The 16,532-nt window shown below is 50.1% G+C and overlaps 2 protein-coding genes across 13 annotated transcripts in view; one reads left to right on the forward strand and one right to left on the reverse strand.

The window, feature by feature from the left end:
* The window catches only part of POMT2 (protein O-mannosyltransferase 2), a 37,343-nt gene extending 30,841 nt beyond the window's left edge, over window positions 1-6,502 (reverse strand). For both annotated transcript variants that reach the window (XM_011357078.2, XM_011357077.2), the window contains exon 1: window positions 5,970-6,502. In XM_011357078.2, the coding sequence (XP_011355380.1) occupies window positions 5,970-6,427 (458 nt within the window). In that variant the 5' untranslated portion in view covers window positions 6,428-6,502. The remainder of the gene's footprint in view (window positions 1-5,969) is intronic.
* A 47-nt stretch (window positions 6,503-6,549) lies between these two features.
* Window positions 6,550-16,015, forward strand: GSTZ1 (glutathione S-transferase zeta 1). 11 transcript variants are annotated; one of them, XM_011357067.2, is made up of 11 exons: window positions 6,662-6,776; window positions 7,102-7,292; window positions 7,548-7,646; window positions 7,938-7,989; window positions 9,626-9,693; window positions 10,230-10,310; window positions 10,640-10,765; window positions 11,811-11,889; window positions 12,466-12,518; window positions 13,256-13,305; window positions 14,088-16,015. In XM_011357067.2, the coding sequence occupies exons 3-11, from the start codon at window positions 7,629-7,631 to the stop codon at window positions 14,212-14,214; spliced, it is 654 nt and encodes a 217-aa protein (XP_011355369.1). In that variant the 5' UTR covers window positions 6,662-6,776; window positions 7,102-7,292; window positions 7,548-7,628; the 3' UTR covers window positions 14,215-16,015. The 11 variants fall into 11 exon arrangements, with proteins under 11 accessions (XP_011355371.1, XP_023384582.1, XP_023384583.1 ...); XM_023528814.1 differs by lacking the exon at window positions 7,102-7,292 and having other exon boundaries at window positions 6,625-6,714; XM_023528819.1 differs by lacking the exons at window positions 7,102-7,292; window positions 7,548-7,646 and adding an exon at window positions 9,268-9,426 and having other exon boundaries at window positions 6,644-6,714; window positions 9,626-9,781.
* The last annotated feature ends 517 nt before the right edge of the window (window positions 16,016-16,532 follow it).

Raw genomic sequence — 16,532 nt, forward strand, 5'->3', positions numbered from 1 at the left:
TCTATGACTTTAAGTGAAACAACATATAACAAAAACTCTTTTACCATAGGATAATTGATATAATCAAGAGTTAAGTTTCTACAGCATCTCAGAGTTACAGCAAAACTACATTGAAAGAAACGACGTTAATCAAGGACCTGCTATAGTAATGTCCACGTTTCTTCTTAGATTTCATTGCATTCTTGTGTTGGGTAAGACAGTCCTTAGCTCTCTCTTGCTCCTACAGACCTTGCAGAGTATGCCAAAAATGCAAGGTCCTGACCTCTGTTTACTTGGGCCATTTCTCAGGGTTATGTTTAATCAAGCAACCTTGAAGAAAGAGCGTCTCCCTCTGTAACAGAGAGCAGTCTTGTTTACTGCTTATGATATTATAGCGAATTCCCCAACCTCAATATTCCTCAGCTGTGAGCATTCATCCAGACCTACGGCATCACATGAGATTGAGGGGTAAGGGGAACAGATGCCAACAAGCTGATCCTGCTTGCTATGCCATGAGAAATAAAGTCCTTTGTCTCTGACCCAGGACTTTGTCTTCTGCCAGCACCTATAAAACAGTGACAGGCTAATTTATTAGCTTGCAAGTAGGGTAAAATAAAATCCCAGATCCTGAGAGTTTTGGTGACAAGCATAGATATGCTGAAACATAGCTTTCTGTAAGAGAAGGACAAGGACCCCTACAGGCTAGGTTAGAGAATATGAGAAGACGGCCCAGCATCTGGTACTGAATGCTCTTGCCCAAGTAGCGGGCAAGAAAGGTAGGAAAAGTCCCCCACTGTCCTACCTATTAACGAGGCTAAGTGGAAAGAAGCAGGATTGAAACAAACCATCTAAGTGCTGCCTTGATTACTGCTTACTGTCTTCTGGGTGAAAGGAGGAAGAGATGTAACCATGACAATGGGGCAGCAAGCCTAGGAGCCCTAGCTAAAAGGCAATGTGGATATGGCTATTGAATCGAGAAGTCTCTAAAGCTTACATAAATGGTGCAGCAGTGAGGACCTTGCTATCGAACTTTGGATAAAATGAAACCTTTGAAAGATCCTTGGGTGAGCTGTCTACTCAAGCCAAAAGTAAATGTGCCTTGCTTAGAAGCTCAGAACCACTCTCTCCCTCTGTGTATGATGATCCCTCCCTCTCTACCACAACATCAGCTGCTTTACCGAGTAAGATGATTAAAGGGAGGGCCAAGGTCTCGCTGTCCCCAAAGAGGAGACTGAGGCCATACATGCCCATCCTAGTATGCCGGGAAACACCAGGGAGGAGAGGGACGCAAACACAGGACTCTGTCGAAATCAGGGGCCCATGTCTCTCCTTTATTCAATCCCATGGAGGGAGGATTTGCTTGGTTCAGGGGATACCAAAGGTACTGAGGACTGTAAGAAGAGCCATAGCAATGCGTACAGGGACTGAAAGAAAAAGGCCCCTAAGCCCAGGAGTTACCAGACACAGGGCAGTACACTGGAGAAATGGTGCCAAGCCTATCAAGGAGCTAAAAGAGAAAAAACCATCCTCCCACTCCTGCATCCAGCACTCCCCACACTCCTGGCTGGGGAATAGCAATGTCTCTGGGTGGCTGTCACGGTAGCCACTGATGTAGCTGATTAGTTCAAGGGGGAAAAATGCCCAAATTCAACTGATAAGGTTTGAGCCAAGTTCCCAGTGGAGAAGTGAAGGTAAAGTGACCTTGTGGGTAGGACCCTTTACAAATATTATGGCTTCCAGTGCTGAATGTATAACTGGTATTGGTCTCATAAGTGTTAAAGAGGATTATCCAATTCAGGGACTGCTGCATGTTGAGAGTTGATATCCTGTCCCCTCCTCAGTGGTTCAAGAGAAATAATACAAATCCCAGGAAGAGAAAGGGAAATCACAGCTTTAAAGATGTAATGGCTGCTGGAGTGCCAAGAGAGGCCATCCTCCAGGATAACAGCGCCACTTGCTGGACTTAAGCACCAAGTAATACTTTTTTAAAGGGGCACTATCGACCTACTACCATACTACCGTCTTACTGAAATTGAGTGCCTGACCATAGCGGCCTTAGGACCCCTGCCACTTAGGGATAGGTCAACTTGGAATCTACAGCTAACAAGGGAAGGGCTCAACAAGGCTTGCTCTTCAAATGGAAATGGTATATTCAAGAGTATAGCCTCCCTGGCCCTAGAGGCATCTTGATTTTATATGAAGAGGTGGCAGCTACCCCTTTAGGAAAATCTTCTACTCAACTACTTAAAGCAAAGCCACTGGCTCAGTGGAGCCCTTGATTCAGAGGTTCTTCTCAATGCCTGTGCCAGTTCACTGATGGTTAGGCTAAACTAAAACCTGATAGTGTCCACTAGGCAGCAGCAATCATCCGGCCCCAGTGACAACTCTGGGCCGACTGCAGTAAGGACTGACCTGCACAACAGGCTGAATTAAGTCTTCACCCTTGCCTTAGACAATACTCCTAAATAACAAACAAGTTATATTTTTATCTACTCTCAGCTTCTGCCATTAGCCTAGACTTTTGGTGTGCCACTTGGAAGACTATAGACTGAGAGATTTAAAAAAACCCTCGTGGAAGCTTACAACTGTGGGGAAAAAATGGCTGCCTACTGATGGACAATCTGGATCACTCACATAGATGTCCATGGTAGGGGCCAGTACTCTGATAAGAATGTCCAGAATCAAGCTGCCTATCCAGGATGCACCATCCGGACTGCTGCCATTGCCACATGGGTTCATCAATGCACCAGGCACGGAAACACATCTACCATCATAAAAGGACTATATGTTTCTGAAGCAGAAGGCATCACTCCATTATGGTGGCTTATGACTCCTGCCCAAAATCGGCCTGTTTGCCTTGCAGTAAAGGAAGACACATTGCACGGGGCATTGGCCCTGCCTGCTCCAAGGAAATTGACTATATTAGTACTTTGTTCCCCCCTCCAGGCTATCACTGGTGCCTCAATGCTGCTGATACTTTTTTACGGTGTTGAAGTTGTTCCAGTCCACTCATCTGACCATAGATACACAATTGTGGACCTTGAAACTAAACTGTATCACATTTTTAGCTTTTCAAACCATCTACGATATGACAATGGTGCACTTTGTTTGCAATGGCTACCCAATAATGAACCAATAGTCAAGATATCTGATGACATTCCACACTTCCTACCATCCACGGGCATCTGATATTGTCAAGCACTGAACAGTCTTCTCAAAATGATCTGACTCTATTTCTCTCTGGGTTCGCACACCTTAGTAAAGCAGTTTAGTCATCTACTGCAGCCATAACCAGAAAGGGCTCATCTCCTCTTGGCCACCAACTGGGTAATGATCAGGATAAAAGGCGTAAAGGGTTATACAAATCTATTTTGAAAATTTGAGATTCTTTACTGACCATTCATGGGCATGATTTATCTTTCTTTCCTCTAACAGTAATTCCAGCCCAGTTAGAGGAGTTACTGGGGACATCTGTAAGATTCAAATTTAATTCTAGCTCAGTTACCTGGATTTTCTTGGAGTGATATGGTCCTAAAGCATAAAGATAATGACTACTTGGTTGAGTATACTGCTTTTCAAGTCCCCTTATAGCAGTTCACATGGGCCAAGATGGGAGACACAATGGTCTCTGTCAATTTTCTATGAATGCCCTTGGCAAAAAGGTCCAGATATCAGTAGGGGATAGATAGCTGGAAAAAGGTGAAGTTATAGATACTCAAGTGGGACGCACTGATTATATGGCAGTGGAAGGAAAGAAACAACCCTGGCACCTGGATAGCTAACATCTTAGACCCCTGGAGATGGAAAGAGAAGGGAAATGATTAATGCTTTCTTTGTCCCCTAGGTCCAGCACCAAAGCCTGGCAAAACACTCATATGGTACACCTAAATCAAGTGGCAGCTGTAGCTGGCAATCTGACCTCCTGCTGAGTTTGTCAGCATGCTATGAAATCAGAAAAACTCACTTAGACATGGCCGGTTTTGAATTATTCTGATATGCCTGATGACATCAACATCAACTCCCAAACACAGACCTCTTCACATGTGTGCAAACACACGGACCTGCAAAATCTTCTATTAATCTGACTGATACAAATGTATATGCTTCTCCTGACAACCTAGAGGCCTTAGGTTATGCCTTGTATAGTAACGGAGGCAACTACTCAATAACTACTCAATAACACCCACTATCCATGTGGCTTGGAGTCTATATCAAATTTGATGGTCATCCAAATAAAATTTAACAAAAAATCCTGAAGTGACATGCACCCCTTTGGGTAATATACTAGGATGTAGGGAAGAATAGGCCACAAAATGTCTTTCCATTGGGCATGGGAGTTGCTTTTATTTTTTAATGAGGAAGGAAACTCACTGCAATTATTGGCAGGGACACCAAAAATTAGAGGTCAGTCTAAACACCTCTGCAGAGATCACAATGATTAATAGATTTGTCTTAGACTACATCCCAGCTATATGAAGTAAAATCTACTGGTCCTTTCCACACCCCTGCCCGCTCCCGCACCCTCCCCCCCCCCGCAACACAATTATTCACAGGTGGCTGAATCCAGGACCCTGGAAGGCATGGTTGAGGTTAATACCAAGGTTGGCCTCATCCTGTGACTTCAAATCCTGTTGAGAGCAGTCTTGATTAAAAGCTGTAAGAGACAACTTGAACAGATTTGGTCCCTGCCTCTGTCAGCCAGGTTAATCAGAGTAGCCAACAGAGTTGAACATTCATATGATAATTTGCTAGAAGGCAAGACTACTTAGGATAGAAGGGTGAGACTGTTGGGAGAGGCAGTCCTCCATGGGTCTCTTGCTCTTACACACATCTTTCTGTGTATGTCAAGAATGCAAGGCCCTGACTGCACTTTACCTAGGCCATTTCTCAGAGCTGTGCTTGCACCAAGCAACTTTGAAAGATGAGGTAATGTCTCTCTCTAGCACAAAGAGTAACCTTGCTAACTGCTTTCTATAAAACAGTAGATTCCCCCAAGCTTCTTCCTCAGCTGCAAGGGAACCCACCATGTGAGTAGCCATCCATCTGAACCCACAGCATCACCCTGTGGGACTTGAGGGAGGGGAAGCAGACAAGGGACACTAACTCCAACGTACTGATGTTCATCCTGTTTTTTATGTTATATGTAATAAGTTCTTTGTCTCTGACCCAGGAGTCTCATTTCTTCTGCCAAGACTCATAAAACAACAACAAATTAATTTATTAACTTCCAAGTAGGGTAGCTCTGACAGTTTGTTAGCTTGCTTGCTTTTTGGTCAAGGAGTTCCATTTCTAACATCCCTACACTAACTTTCTCCTCGGTGACAATGAGAATATATGGTATCATTTGTTGGCCAAACAAATTAACCGTTTTCAGATAGTTTAAAATTTTTCCTCCTTTCAGCTGAAGACTTAAGTTTATCTAACGAAATCTGACCATGTCTCAGTCCTGTAAGTGAGTCCTACAAAATAAAACCTTTAAGAAAATAAATCTTTCCTCAAAGGATGACCTTAGACCTGCTTCTTGGAACCCCTGTCACCATCCCTGGACACCCAAGCTGTCCTGCTCCCCAGGATAAAGGTACCCAGTTAGTAATGTTCCCCTCCACTGATGCCTGGAAATCCTGCTGATTAGGAACACAGACCTTAGGAAATTCTGTACTAAAAACTTTCAAGTTCTCCTAGGAAAGTTCAAAACATTTTTAAGTGCCACATTTTGAGAGCCAAGTGAAACACTGCAGCATAACCTGAAAAGCATGAAGACTGCTTTCTCAGATCCTAAGAATCCCACTGACACGCACCAGAGCAAACATTCTTCTCACAGATACTGCACTTAGCCAGAGGCAACCACCAGAAAACCTCAGTTTCCCCTCCAGCACGACTCCGCCCCTCTTCCTGTGAATCCCGCCCCTCCGTGCATTCAGGCCAATCAGAGGGAGCATCCCCTCCCTCTCTGTTGCCATGGTACTCGCTTAGTCCTTTGCGTCACTCACCAGACATGCCGCGGCTCGTCCAGACGGTGGAAGCGGGTGGCGAAGGACAGCAGTGTCACCAGGGCCAGCAAGGCCCACCAGCCGGCCGCTTCAAAACGCCACGAGCCCCAAGCAGGCCGTTTAGGGCTCCGTGCTGCAGCCTCAGCGGCCACGTCCGGGCCCATGGCCCTAGCAGCCTGGGGTCCACAGCGGCCCTTCCGGGGACGCAGCTCGGACCCTGCCAGGCCTCCGCCGACCGCCGGCGGCATCCTTCCCCTCCTCAGGATCGCCCTCCGACCCGTAGGCACGCTAAGTCTTGCGAGCCGCCCAGCCAAGAAGCCACAAAGGGGCAGCTTGGGGTGCCCTGGGAAATGTAGTTCCCTGCGCCGGCAACGGGGCGCAGGGCCCCGGGCCCTGGGCTGGGCGGGGAATGCGGTGGCCGCCCGGGCCGCTAGGAGGCGGCTAGTGGCGCAGAGCATGACGGACCGCGAGGGCCGAGCGAGCCAGGCCGGGGAGAAAACGGACTCAAGGAACTGCAATTCCCAGCAGCGCTGGGACTGGGAGCGTGGCGGCAGGGCGGGGCGATCTAGAAGAAACCGTAAAGATCATTCTAATCCAACCCCTCGCTTTACGGAGACCTAAACCCCGGTTCTGACGTGTCGGGATCTCCCTGGGCCTCGGTCATCGACAAGTCGGAGAGTCCCAGGCGTGAAGTTTCCTAGCCTGGAAGAGGGGCCGCCCAAAGTGCGAAATGCAGGCGGGGAAGGTCTGTACCACGCATCTGAGGAGAGGGTCGCTACTCAAAAACACTGGGGGACCGGATCCAAGGTCAGCCGCTCGGCCCCGCCCACAGCTCGGACAACGACTCCCAGCGTGCAGTGCGCCGCGCTGCGCCGGCCCGTTTTGCGCCTGCGTACTGCCCGCCCGGCCTGTGGTGGGTCCCGGCCGTACTAGGCCCGCGGCTGCCCATCCTCGTGGGGACATGTCGGGCACGGTTGGGTCGATGTTCCCTCGCGTTTCACGTGATCCCCCTTCCCCCACTATTAGGACTTCCAAACGTTGCCCCTCGCTTGCCTTTTCTTCATAGCCCTGCATCGTTCTTTCCCGGCAGATCGGCCCGAAAGGCCCTCACAGTTACCGTATGGCCTTCCAGGGTCGTTTCATTTTGAGAGAGCACGAGGGGCGAGGGGAGGCAGTGTGGCGCTTTAAGTCATCGTAGTCACTTGAGGAGCTTACCGGAATCTACGCCAGGGCCTGAGAATCTGCATGTTTAATAGCACCCCAGATGAGTCTCATTAAAGTTTGAGAGCCGCTGTTGTAGCTCGAAGGTGACAGGCACATCAGGTGAGATACAGCATCGCTTTAATAATATAGAGCCCTCTCACTCCCAAATGCTTTAAAGAGTAAGATGATTAAAGGGAGGGAACTGCTACCTCAAAACCAGGCCACACTGTCTGCCCAGGACACCAAACCTAGCTCCACCAGGAGTATAAACTTCCTACAATTTGGGAAGAGATAACCTTTCGGACTTGAGTCAAAGTTCCCCTGATGCCTGCCTAGCCCAGGTTCCCCATTGGCTCATGGGATCCACCCCTGCAGGGTCCCTCCCCTGCTGTCCTGCAGCCCTGTGAAAGGGAACATACATACCTCAGGAGGCCAAGGGTCAGTCACCATAGCACCATGACTGAGTCTGGCAAGGTAAGGAGGGCACTTGCAGGCTGGCTGCCCCTTTGGAGGTCCCTCGGACCTCAGGAATGTGGGAGCCAAGGGATCCCACAGGACTGCTGAGGCCTCTGATCCAGAGAGCTCTGAGTCTGGCCTAAGTTGCCCAGACATAGGCCTAAGGAATGAGGCCTGGCAGGAAGGAAAGAAACAGTGCTGGCTTGGACCCCTCTGGCTGGGGGCTGGTGCCTTCTCTCCAGAGGGCTCCTGGGGCTGGGAACACAAAGAGCACAGATTAATATACACCCTCATCCTCTCTCTCCTCAGCCCATCCTCTATTCCTATTTCCGAAGCTCCTGCTCCTGGAGAGTTCGAATCGGTAAGAGCTATGCCTCCGCCAAGAGCCTGGGTCGGGGTAGGTCAAGGTGGAGGAAGCCCTGTGAAAAGCTGGCCTGAGACAGAATGGTGCTCTGTCAGACAAGGCTTAACCTCCAGCAAGCAGCACCCCCACTCTCCTGGAGCCCTCTGCCCTGAATGGCACCTCCACCTAGGAAGTCGAACTAGAGGAGAGTGGAGATGGCATGAAGGGAAGGTTCTTTTTTCTCTTGGGCCCACCACCCCTCCCACCCTGCTCTCCAAAGCCCCTTAGCAACCATGCTTAAAAGCAGGCTCACAAAATCCAGAGATCCTTGGTAATTGGCAGGAAACAGCTGGCCTTCCTCAGTTGTTATTTGATCTAGCAAATTAAACAGACCTGGCCATTGTCTTTCCCAGCTTAATCCTTCCGTCTGTCAGTTTAACACAGCCTTTGGCAAAGGTCATAGTTCTAGCGGCTCCTACTGAAAGAGAACTGTGCTGAGTGCTTTCTTTGTGTGCATAATTCCATTTAAACCTCCACAGCCCTAGAAGGGAGGTATTATTATTGTCCCTCTTGTACAGATGAGGAAACTGAGGCACAGAGCCCACAAAGTTACTTGCCCGAGGCTACACAGTAAATGAATGTGATGAAATTTGAACCTGGCCCTAACTGGGAAGCCATCTGCCATGACCCCGCCCCGATCCCACAGTCACGTGGTATCCGCGGGAATCAGTAGGCAAGAGCACTGTGGTGCCAGAGGACACATTTCTCCAAGACGCCTTCCCTGGGCTGGAAGCCCGAGCAACATTAGTGGCCTTCTTGGACACTTTCACTGTCCTTAGTGGAGCTGACCAGCACTGAGGAGGATCCCCTTGTCTCCCAGACTCTCTTCAGACTGTGACACATCATGTCCTCCCCTCGCTCCTTTGCCCTTGCCTCAAACTGGCCCTCACCATATTTTAATGCCCAAGTGCGCGTGCATACACACACACACACACACACACACACACACACACACACACACACACACGATCTTCTCCATTAGGGTTGACTGAGTTTTTACCCTCACCTTGCCAGGGGAAAATGTCAAAGGGGATGGAGAGGAAATATGGTTACTGGGGGTCATAACAGATGTTCTGAGACCACCAAAGGTTCCTGATTCCCTGCTTGGACTCTAGTAAACAGCCCTGAGAGCAGAGGAAGTGGATGACAAAGGGATTCTTCTCTAAACAGAAGAAGAGTGTCATCGGCCTATGTGTGTACTTTGTGGTCACTCGAGCTCCTTCTCTTGGCCCTTAGATGCCTTAATGAGGGCAAATTTGCATGTCTCCAATAAAAAAGTCCTATTCACCCGTTTAAGGACCTGGAAGGGACAGAGATGAGGAGGACGCTTCCCTGCTGTGTGCCAGGGCACACACCTTTACAGCACCACCCAAGAGCACGAAGGCCCTTTTGGAGGTATGGAGAATAAGGCTCTAAGGGTTCAGGGACAAGAGAAGCAGAATGTCATGGACTTAGAGTAGGTGGTGACCAGGAAGCCAGAGAAAAGGGGAGAGGGCCAGGCTGGGCCTTGACCACCTTCCCTCTGTAGCCTCATGGCGTCCTGGAATGTACAGCCAGAGGCTGTCCTTTGACTGCTGTCTGCCATCTTTCTTAGCTCTGGCCTTGAAAAGCATCGACTATGAGACAATACCTGTCAACCTCATAAAGGATGGGGGCCAGCAGGTAAGGAGGCTTCCCCCAGGCCACAATGTGGGAGTTGGAGGCCTTGGAGAAGGAACCAGCAGGGGGTGCAGACTTCTGCCCCCAAGAGGTAAACCTGTGCTCCATGATCCACTGGCCAGAGAAGGCTGCTGGCTCTCCTTTGTGGGGCAGGGTGGCAAGCTATGCAGCAAGAGGAGACATGGGAAGGGCCCAGGCTCCAGGCTTCATTCCACGCCTGGCTTCTCAATGCCTGACCCCAGGAGGGTGGGTAAAGAGTGGTCCTGACCCCATACTGGGTCCTCTGGATGTGTCTTGGTGGCCACAGTATAAGGCACAGATAGCTAGGCCATAGGGATGAAGCCTATAGCTCAGCAGCCACTGGGGGTTGGGATACTGCACGGATTGCCCAGGTATCACCTTGGGCCTAGGAGCCAGGGCCTTACCCAGGGGAGGGAGGTTCCGGAGTGGGCAGCGGGCCTGGGGTCTTCCTGCTGGCCTAGTTCTGCTTCAGCCATCTCGGGCCAGGCCTCCCAGCCCACAGGGCCTTTTCTCCACAGTTCTCCGAAGAATTCCAGGCACTGAATCCCATGAAGCAGGTGCCAGCCCTGAAGATTGATGGCATTACCATTTGCCAGTCAGTGAGTGCAGGGCTTGAGAGGCCCCTTGCGGGAGTGGTGCCCAGAATGAGAGGACTTCTCAGCATGATGAATGTTTGGTGGAGGGAGGAATGTGGTTGCCTGCTTTGGGAAGTGAAGGGAGATTTGAGCATATGGAGAACCAGTTCTGCAGGATGAGGATCCAAAAAGAGCTTGTCCCCCTGCAGAGACTCTTAGCTTCATAGGGCCCAAGCTGAGGCAGGTGAGGAGGAGGAGAAGGAGTATGCTGGTCCTGTCCCCTCTGACCCAGTGGCCCCAGGCCCTCTCTGTGCTTTCCTCACTGTGGGCCTCTAACTGCTCCCTCTGGACAGCTGGCCATCATTGAGTACCTGGAGGAGACTCGGCCCACTCCACGACTCCTGCCTCGGGACCCAAAGAAGAGAGCCAGCGTGCGCATGATTTCCAACCTCATCGCTGGAGGCATCCAGCCCCTGCAGGTATGGCACCTGTGCACTGTACACTCACGCATTGACTGTGGTGAGCTCACAGTGAGATGCCCAGCTTGGGTGTGCGGGTGGCAGGAAGACAGGGATTCTCAGGGGCTTAGACCTATACCACGTGGCGGGGCGGGGAAACCCCAGAATCATCTACCGGGTCCCCAATTGCATTCCCAGAACCCCTAAGTTTTCAAGGGCATGTCCAGAGGTGCTGGAGGGGGAAAGGGCCAGGTGACAGGGGAGTGGCTAAGTAGCACAGGTCCCAGCCTCCCACCTTTAACCAGAGCAGCCCCCCTTTCATCTGTTCTATATCATAGATTGGGATTCCCGTAAGATTTTATTTTTTATAAAGTTGTTACTGGTTTAAAAAAAAGTAATAAAACAATTAATCTGTGCTAACCCCTGACTTTATAAATGAGAAAATAGTCCCAGAATGGTGGGGTGACTTTGCAGAGTCACTCAGCTAAGTATGACAGCAAAGACCAGAGCCCAGGACCACTGACTGTGCACCTGTGTCACTTTATCTTTTGTAACGAAGGAGGTTGTAGCAGACAGTCATTACCCCTTAACAGATGAGAAAACCGAAGCCCAGGAGTGAAATGGCTCCAGGGGTACAAAGATGGAACCAGAGTCCAAATCTCCTGAAAGCCAGTCCCACGGGCCTCCCCATCCCACCCCCACCCTGTATTGCACTCCCACTTCTCACAAGAGACCATGTAAAAGAGAAGTGTTGGGTGTGAAAGTTATGGCCACACCTGTCAGCCATGGCAGCATCCTGTGCCCCTACCCTTGCCGTCTCTGCCAGAGTCACAGGCTTCCACACTACAGGAGCCACTGGGGCAGCCTGAGAAGGAGGCTGCTGGGATTGTCACCTCCCTCAGGGCCCTGATAGGAGGAAGGGGCTCACGGAACTAGGGGGAGTCAGGGGAGGAGAACAAGTATACAGTCAAGGTCATATGGGAATTGGGCTTCCCTGAGGAGGCTTGGCTGAACAGGCCCAGCCTGGCTCCCAAAGTCAATCACAGATTTTCCTTGGTCTGCCTAGAACCTGTCTGTCCTGAAGGAAGTGGGACAGGAGAAACAGCTGGCCTGGGCCCAGAAGACCATCAGCTCTGGCTTTAATGGTGAGTCCTTACTTCTGTAAGCTGCCCCCAGGTGACCTCTCAGAGAAATGGCCTTTGCACCCATGGCCCTGGGCATCTGAAGATAGCTTCCTAGGCTCTTTGGTCTCGATAGTAGCATGGATGAGGGTGGGGTGTTAGGGCTGAGGAGGCAGTGGGTTGGGCAGCATCCAAACCTGGCCTCAACCTCTGGTACTCCCGGGAACCTCAGTACCTGAGGCCCTTTGGAGCTGAATGACCCAACCTCAGCTTCACTGCCCATTCCAGCCAAGAAACCAAGGCAAACAAAGTGTCAGCCTATCCATGTGAGAGCTGCTGCCTTGGCCATTGGCAGGTCTTGTCTCCTCTTGGAGAGGGAATGGCAGCTGGACTTGAGGAGCCCAGGAAAACATCATCTCGTCCCCATGTCCTCCCTATCAACTCTCTTTAGATCTGACCACCATAATTCCTCCAGCGCACATGCCCCAGACTGTCCCTCAGATAGCTGCCCATTTTTAGAACTATGGAGGCTAAGGCCCGGAAAGGCTGATCTCCCCTTTCTGTGCCTAGAGTAAGATTATTCATGTGGCCTCCCCACAGCTTTGGAGCAGATCCTGCAGAGCACAGCCGGGAAGTACTGTGTGGGAGATGAGGTGAGCCCTCCCAAGCCTGCCCACAGTGGCCTCCTGCCTCATGATGACCCCTTTCCACTTAGACTCCGCCATCTCCCTTCACCCCAGGACAGGCTCAGCTCAGACTGCTTCCTGAGAAGGCATGGGGGTGGGGGAGGGGAAGGGACTTAAGTCATCCTCTCCATGCCAAGCAGAAGGTAGCTCATGGGGTGCTCCTTGGCTAGTTCCTAGCTAGAGACCTCATCTCTGAGATAAGGAGGTGGCCTAGACATCAGATGAGGGATTAGACTAGATGTTTCCTTTCTCTCCTGATTCTGAGATTCTAGGGCTCAGATGCCCTTGACTCCTACAGGCTAAGGCCCTGGCCCTGTGATTATTCTGGTTCCAGGGCCCCTATACCTGTCCCCACTGCCCCCGCTGCCCCAAGGCATCTCCTCCCTTCTGGGAGCCCTCACTAGGAACCTGCGATGGTGTCTTTTTAACACGCACAGTACATCCACTAAGGCAATCAAACATTCTCTGGCCACCCACAGAGTTGGTTGTCAGGGCAACTGGAGCACGGCCTGGGAGAAGCCTTCTGCTCTGGGGACAGTCCCAGATATAGAAGGGCATAGGGCAGTGGGGATGGATGGAAGAGCCAGAAACAGATGGGAGCATCATAGGCTGGCACCCCAGTACTGTCACCAGTGGACACACCCAGCCCAACCTGTGAGTCTGGGGTGCACACCCTGATGCAGACCTACCCAACCCTCTTTCAGGTGTCCATGGCTGACCTCTGCTTAGTACCTCAGGTGGCAAATGCTGAAAGGTAAGAGAAAGCTCCACTACCCTCCCTCTTCCTCTTGGTTCCTCCCCTTAAAGTACCCAGCTTCCTCCCACAGTCAGTCCCCCCGCCCCCACTTTAGCTACTAAGGTAGCATCTCATGGAGAGACTCTCCCTGACTGGCCAAGGGGCTCCCTGTGCCAGGCCACACCAGCCACTGTGGCCTGGAAGAGACGGGGCAGAGAAATCAGTGGAATGCCCCCTACTATGCCTACCGCAGCCCAGGTGATCCTGTATAGCCCCTGCACCTAAGAGGAGGTGGCTTACCTGGTGGACACTTCTAGAAGAAACCACCCCAAGAGCCTTCTGTCCCCAGTCACGGTGTGTCTGTGCCCAGCAGTGAGCTTTAATCCATCAGCCCTTCAATAGAGCGTGAATAAGAAACTCTCTGTGCAAGGCATGCGTTCAGCACCCTTAGGGGTACAGAAATGTATGACACATTCTTTGCCCCCAAGAGGCTTATGACATGGGTGGAGAGATAATCTGTATATATAAATGCCTAGTACTGTGCCGTACACATAGTAGGTTCTCAATAAATAGCCATTGCTTGAACAGAAACAGTAGGTAACAGATACCAGACGATACTGCACAAGAGCTAGAGACCTGTGAATAAGGCTTCCCACCTGGCAGGGCTATCTTCCTTGCCCTTCCCTGGCCAGCCCCAGGGGCCTCCTCCAGCCTTGCTTCTGTGCTTCCCCCACCGCCCAAAGGGCAGTCTCCCTTTACCCCTGCAGACCTTGGCTGAGGTGGGTGTTTCTCTGCCACAGGTTCAAGGTGGATCTCACTCTGTATCCTACCATCAGCCATATCAACAAATCACTACTGGCCTTGGAGGCCTTCCAAGTATCTCACCCCTCCCGGCAGCCAGACACACCCCCGGAGCTGAGGGCCTAGCTCTCAAACCATGCCGCACTGGTGCAGAAGTAGTAGCTGGAGGGCTGAACAGGCCTGGAAAAGAGCAAGCCGTAACTGGAGAGGCAAGACTTGTACTCCTAGCCCTTGAACTTGAACTCTAGCCCTAGATCTGCCTTGACACTTAACCTCTTTCTGCCGTTGTCCCCTCATCTGTCAAATTAGGGCAAGGTGAAGTGGGAATATGTGGGAAGGAGGGAGGTGGGAACATTACCTGCAACCTGTGTCATGAAGCAGTCATGAAGATGAAGTGAGAATGAAGACTAAAATGCCTGGCAAGTTTACTGGAGAGCCACAGGAAGTCTGAGCACCGCTTCCCATCCCCTCCACAGTACCTGACTCCCAAAGAATGACCATGCTACAATCTGATAATTAATCTGAAGCCCAGTCCTCCAGGACAGTTAAGGCTGAAATGTTCAGTTGTTCAGTTAAGGCAGTTCCAGAAGATGATCGCTCTTCCTAGCTGGAATCCCCCTGTGTCTGGACCAGGAGAAGAAGTCAGCTAGCCCCTTGTCGACCCTGTGATAGGCCTGGCCCCATGGACTGAAGAGCAAGGAAAAGAAATCACCCTAAAAACCTGCCTGAGAAAATCAGATAAGATCCAGAAAAGACCAGATATAAGAAGCAAGAAAAAGGATTCTGTGACCAGTTGAGTTCCTAGGACTAGGAAAGGTACCAATGTTACATTCTACTGCCGCTCCAGAGGGAAGGTGGCCCTTCAGCCCAGTCCCTCATCTTCAGGGACAGCATTTCTGGACCAGTCCCAGGATTAGGCAGTTAGGGTAAATCCAGTCAGGAATGAATGGCCCTGGAAACTGGAGACAGCCTTCTCCATGGGCAGTGTGAACAGATACTGACTAGCTCAGGAGACCAATCAAATAACAGTTTACCTTTGGTTCCCATGCCTGGCAATGTTCAACCAGAACCAAGATCACCTATTAGCAGAGATATTGTAGGAGACTGGGATCCCTTCTGGCAGTGAAACAAGATAACTTTGATGTCTCATAGCTAAGATTGCATTTCCCCTGCATGGCGGAAGTTTAAACAGAGAATTAAAGTATATATGTCTGGTTCAAATGGGAGCCACTTTCTCAGTTATGAGTCCCTTCAGCCCCAATTCCAGGGTACCTAGTTCTCCCCTCTCATCCTGGGCTCCTTTGTGGCATTTCCTTTCTTAGATGACCTGAGTTCCAGGCTCTAAAGTGACCAAAGTGGGCCACTCTTGTTCATGAGGTGAGTTTGTCCTGGCAGAACCAGAGCATAACTGGGAAATAGCTAAGACACAGCAATGAGAGTGAGTCAGTGGTACCCCCTGTCCTGCCCTGCTGCCATGAGGACCCTTTTCTCAGGTTACTCCCTGCCTGGCTGGAGCACAGCAGTGGGCCTCCCTGTCACTGGAGAGACAAGGGATCAGCAAGGAGCTGCAGGCAAGCCACAGGGGCTAGGCTTGGCCAAATGGGATGCTGCTGCCACCACCTGAGGATTAAGGAAGCAGCTGGCTCTACCTCTCACCAACAGGCCTTTGGGAGCCCAAATGGTCTGAAATGATTTCCAGCACTACTGATGTTACCAGGTTCCCCCACCCCTTCCTCCTCCCAGCTGACTTTTCCTTGTATCAAATGATGATCAGTATACTGATCTTCCAACCCTTTGCTTATGATAGATGGCTTAAATAATAACTTAGATTGGTCATAAAAAAAATAATCTTCAGTATGTTATGTATTAGCGGTGACATAATGCATGCAGCATACCTAAACTCATTAAAGATCCCTAGTTACATGTAGTCTGCCTGGGCTTTTTATTATTGGTTGTGGTGTAGTTTGGTGGGCACATTATATCATTTAATTCACAATTATTTCAGATCTCTTCCTCTATACATCAGCCTCTGAAATACATTGCAAAGGAAAGCAGAGAAAGATCTAACAGGCTCATCTTAGAACCAGATATCACTGAAGAAAATATTTAAATGGCACCCCTCCCTGCTCAGATGTGAGTCCTTCTCATTCTGTAACAGACAACAGGGATGTGCAGAGGCAGCATTTTTAAGAGATGTCAAAGATATGGTGTCATTTTTATAAATGAAAATAGGCTAAATTAATACCTCCCAGACTGTGTTAATGATCATTACCCTGGTGTCCAAAGTACTGGTTCCAAATCTGAACAAAGTAAATTAATTGGAAAATGAACATCACTGGGGACCAAACAGTGACAAAACTCAACAATGTTCTATTTAGCAATCATCACTCTAAACCCAATTTTTTGCTCTTGAACTAAACCCAGCTCCCAGTTCATTATAGTTT

The sequence above is a fragment of the Pteropus vampyrus genome, unplaced genomic scaffold (genome assembly GCF_000151845.1).
Source record: "Pteropus vampyrus isolate Shadow unplaced genomic scaffold, Pvam_2.0 Scaffold32, whole genome shotgun sequence".
NCBI lineage: Eukaryota > Metazoa > Chordata > Mammalia > Chiroptera > Pteropodidae > Pteropus > Pteropus vampyrus.